The sequence below is a fragment of the Gavialis gangeticus genome, unplaced genomic scaffold, assembly GCF_001723915.1.
Source record: "Gavialis gangeticus isolate Ggan-Ray unplaced genomic scaffold, GavGan_comp1, whole genome shotgun sequence".
Classification (NCBI taxonomy): domain Eukaryota; kingdom Metazoa; phylum Chordata; order Crocodylia; family Gavialidae; genus Gavialis; species Gavialis gangeticus.
This window is the reverse complement of record NW_017728992.1, coordinates 118,504,675-118,508,973: the sequence shown is the minus strand read 5'-3', so window position 1 is coordinate 118,508,973 and position 4,299 is coordinate 118,504,675. Positions and strand designations below refer to the sequence as shown.

General features: G+C 41.6%; 1 protein-coding gene across 1 annotated transcript in view; it reads right to left on the bottom strand.

Annotated features, from left to right (window-relative positions):
• The window catches only part of LOC109298725 (lipoxygenase homology domain-containing protein 1-like), a 182,523-nt gene that overhangs the window by 45,314 nt on the left and 132,910 nt on the right, over positions 1-4,299 (bottom strand). The window contains exons 19-20 of the mRNA XM_019518979.1: positions 3,935-4,061; positions 1,012-1,160 (exon numbers count right to left, since the gene is read on the bottom strand). Of these exons, the coding sequence (XP_019374524.1) occupies positions 1,012-1,160; positions 3,935-4,061 (276 nt within the window). The remainder of the gene's footprint in view (positions 1-1,011; positions 1,161-3,934; positions 4,062-4,299) is intronic.

Sequence of the window (4,299 nt, the reverse complement as noted above, 5' to 3'; positions counted from 1 at the left end):
TCCAGGTCGAGAAGGACCCATCCACTACCACCCTCTGGGTGCGACTCTCTAACCAGTTGGCGACCCATTGGACTGTATGGGTGTCTACGCCACAGTCCCCCAGCTTCCTAATGAGAATGGGGTGAGAGACAGTATCAAATGCCTTCCTGAAGTCTAGGAAAACTAGACTAGACTAGTAAGGATTGGAAAGGTGATTGGAAGGTGGGAGTCCAGGTATGGGAGAAATAAAAGGAGCTGCAAGGGAGGAACTTGAACTAACTGGACCAGATCAATGGGGATAAGCAGCTGTGGAAGCTGGAGGAGCTGAGGTAAGAGAAACTGGAAATAGTTGGGCAAGGACACTAAAAGTATGAGTGATGAGAGAAAGAGAATGAAACAAGGACAAGCTGGATGAGAAATCTGGAATTGGGATAAAAGCCTTAAGCATGAATACCTCATTTATGAGACTGGAAATGGCACTTGAATGAGGAGGCAGGGTGGAAGTTTTGCAGGACAAAGGCAAAGCCAAATAAATATGGAGCTGTGTTTGGATGGGAATGAACAGAAGAGTACATGATTTAATGAATAAATAATAAGCAGAAGAGCCACCACTTGAGGTTCAGACTAACAGGGGAAGCAAAATCTTGAAGGAAGGAAGCAGCACCCTTCCATCCAAAACCTGGAATGAAATCCATGAGTCTTCAATCTCACGATCCTTCTTCTGGCAGCAAATATCTGTGAGGCCCAAATGGTACATAATACAATATTATGTCATACCACACATACATAAATGAGACACATTACCTCAATTGTGTTATTTCCTAACTAGTGCCTAGAGTACACTTTTAATTTGGGTTTGTTTGAAGGGAAGGAGGGGGGTGTAATAGATGTACATACACACATACTTGCAAACCCACATCACTAGGCACTTCAGGCTAGAAATGAAAGACCCATTTCAACTCTCACCTCATATCAGTCAGAACTGGACTGGGCTTCGATTTTAACCAGCCGCCTCTAGATATGATAACCTACCTTTCCTTTGGTGAAAAGTTTCTCTCCTTTCTGCACTAATTTTCTTCGACCTGTGTCTCCCAGGAAACCTCGCAGCATGACATACACATCAGCATCTGTTCCAGACTGTGGAGATGCACCCGTGGTAATATATAGATTATATTTTTTTACTGTTGGAAGGGGAAAAAGAATTAGGCATTGAAGCACAGGCAGTTAAGGCATATTATTTAATAAATTACAATTAGACCTTTATTTTTAAAATCTTCCTGCCCAAAATAATCAGTGCCAGACAAAATTGTTTTATTTGTAAAAGTACACTGAAGCACTGCAATTAAAATGAAAACCCATTGAGATTGAAAACAAAAACTGAAATATTGAAACAATTTTCAAGTGGGTCTGATACAAAGAAAAAGAGAATGTGAGAAAAGGGTAATGCATCAGCAAAGATCATTCTAAGAAAAACATATATTAATATATATGTGTATGTGTGTGTATACACACACACACACACACACACACACTACCACATTTTTTAAATTTATTTAAATTAATAACACCCATACAACAACATCCATCCTAGCTTCTAGAAGCTCTGATTATTCAGAACCACAAGCAATATTCTATCCTGAGCTTAACTGAAGACAGACCAAGCCCAGCTTTAAAGGCTGGAGGCAAAGAAACCTTTCTATTTTCTCTGAACATTGGTGCAAACAGTGATTGAGCTTTTTCAATTTTCACTAACTGTGACAGTTCCTGAGGGAATATACTACTAGCAATGGAGCAAAAGGAGCACTGTGGGCTCTTCCCCTACCCTCTTGGGAAAATCCTTCCTTGATGCTTTGGCTGAAGAATTCTTGTCTGTCTACCTAAAGAAGCTGTACATATCCTTTTGAACTATTAGAATAATCAGAAACAACACCCTTGTAGAGAGCAACAGCCAATGAGACTCCTTTAATAAAGGGAACAAAAAAATCACATCCTTCCTATCATTGCCCCTCAGACAAACCCATCTCAAAATGTTCTTTAAAAATATGAGCATCACAGAATCCCAATAAAGATTACTACTTTTTTTTCTGTTTTGTAAAAAAGGGGGGGGGGGGATGGAAGAGGGAAAGGGCAAGACTTCCAAAGTCAAGAAGACTTCATAAAAAAATGTCCTGCCATTATCTGCTTCAAGTTTATATCTAGAGAGCTCCAGTTTGAGTCTTTTCACTTGTCATTATGTTGAGGGAGAAGAGCAGGCAGGATAGGACCTTTAGGATTTATAGTATATAATTAAGAACCTAAATTCTATCAGAAATCCCAGGGAGCCAGTAGAGCTAAAGGAGTGCTAAAGGTAATTCCTTCATGACCAGATACCTATTTAAGGCTACTGAATTCTGCATGAGTTTCTGTTGTGAACAGATTTAAGATGTACCTCCAAGTAAAACACAAAGCAGCAATCTAGGGTGACAAAGGTATAATTCATAGAAGGAAATCTATGGGAAAACTTGATAACTGTGTCAAAAGAAATAAACGCTTTAACATTCCTAGGAGCAAAAACAGGACACATTGACATGAGATGCTTAATGACCATTGGACTAATTCTATTACACATTAATGTGGCTGGCAAATACCATGCTACTGTACAGTAGATTCGTTTGATGAGACTAAAGTGTCACAAAAAAAGCATTTGTTTGTGCTAATGTGCAGCAGACTTAGTCCAATGAGCATTAAGTGTCACAAAAAAAGTGTTCATTTGTGCAGTATGCCGATTATGGCATATTATGTTAGAACCTGTAATACCTGTAATTATGGCGTATTAAGTTATAGGCCTGTGAGAAGTGGCTAGTATTTGCTTCAGAACTGGTTTGGCCGATTCAGGGGACAGTGATATTTGGTGATTCAAATCACTGTTATGAATTGATTCGGCCAAATCTGATCGGCCCCACCCACTCTCAATGGCTGACCCACCCGCTCTCCCAGCTCCCAGGTCTTTAAAAAAAAGCCCCCACTCACCAGCTGCTGCCAGGTGTGGGGGGGTGATCCCTGCTGCCCCCCACTGCCCCACACATTGGGGGGGCTCTGCCACCAGCACCCAGAAGTCCTGAGGCTGCTGCAGCAGCCGGTGAGTTGGGTTTGTTTGTTTTCTTGAAGTGCCAGGGGCTGGATGGGGCAGCCATGGGGGGTGGGGCTGGGAGAGTGAGCAGGAGTCAGGGGGCGCTCAGGGGGGCTGGGGGAGCAGGCAGGGGATGGGGCCTGGCAGGGGTCCCCCCATGGTCCCCTCCTCCCATCTCCAGCTCCCCCTCCCCTGCCCCTACTTACCAGCATGGAGTCTGGGTTCAGCTCCCTGCAGCAGTGAGCAGGAACTGCCCAAATTGCTGAAGCTCTCCAAATCTTTTTGGGGAGCTTCCAATTGATTCAAACCTTTTAACTGGTCTCCTGATTCTATCGATTTGGATTCAGGGATTCGGCCACCAAATCAGGCTGAATCTCCTCCAAATCGAATCAGCACCCAAACCTTCACACAGTCCTATTAAGCTAGTACCTGGTACTAAATGTGCCATAATTATGGCACATTAATGAATATGTTGACATGCCCACAGATATGCATTTTTTAGGAGGAACCATGTGTCTCCTTCTTACCTGAAACTGTCATTTCCTTTGGATCTTCTTCATTTATTTGGGGAGAAACAGAGTAAAATTATCTAGATAAAATGAATGGGGGCCACACACAATATTTTTAATCTTTTCAGAGATGAGTACTGTACTACCAAGTGCCACAAATCGGTATTAATCATGCTTGGAGAAAAATGCAATGCTAAATATATGGGATGAGATTTTCAAAGCAATGCAAGAGACCTAGTTATGTGCCTCCTCTTAAAATGAAGACTCATGGTTAAAATCCCATGCAGTGCTTTGAAAAACATCAACTAAGATTCTCAGCCTTTGACACATGACAAACCTGTTGGAAAATTAAAGCCAGCTGTGAGAACTGGAAGTTCAGCCACTGAAGATCCTTCCTCTTTGGTAAAGCTTCGAAGAAATGGGAATTCTAGAGCTTCTTTACTTTTTCTGTGTTGAAGCTTTACCTACATATACAAAAGGAATAAAAGCCACATTCAATAATTCCATTTCTGGCTCTTGTATAAACTACAGTAAGGTAAAGAGGGGATCAGAGATGAGAGTATACAGACCTTTAATAAAAGAAAGATAAAAATTAATATTCTAAAATAGCTTTTGAAACCACGCTTTACAAGAAGTGGAAATCCAGACAATTAGAAACTTATTAAGATCCTATTAACACTGTTGTTGCACCCCCCCCCCCCC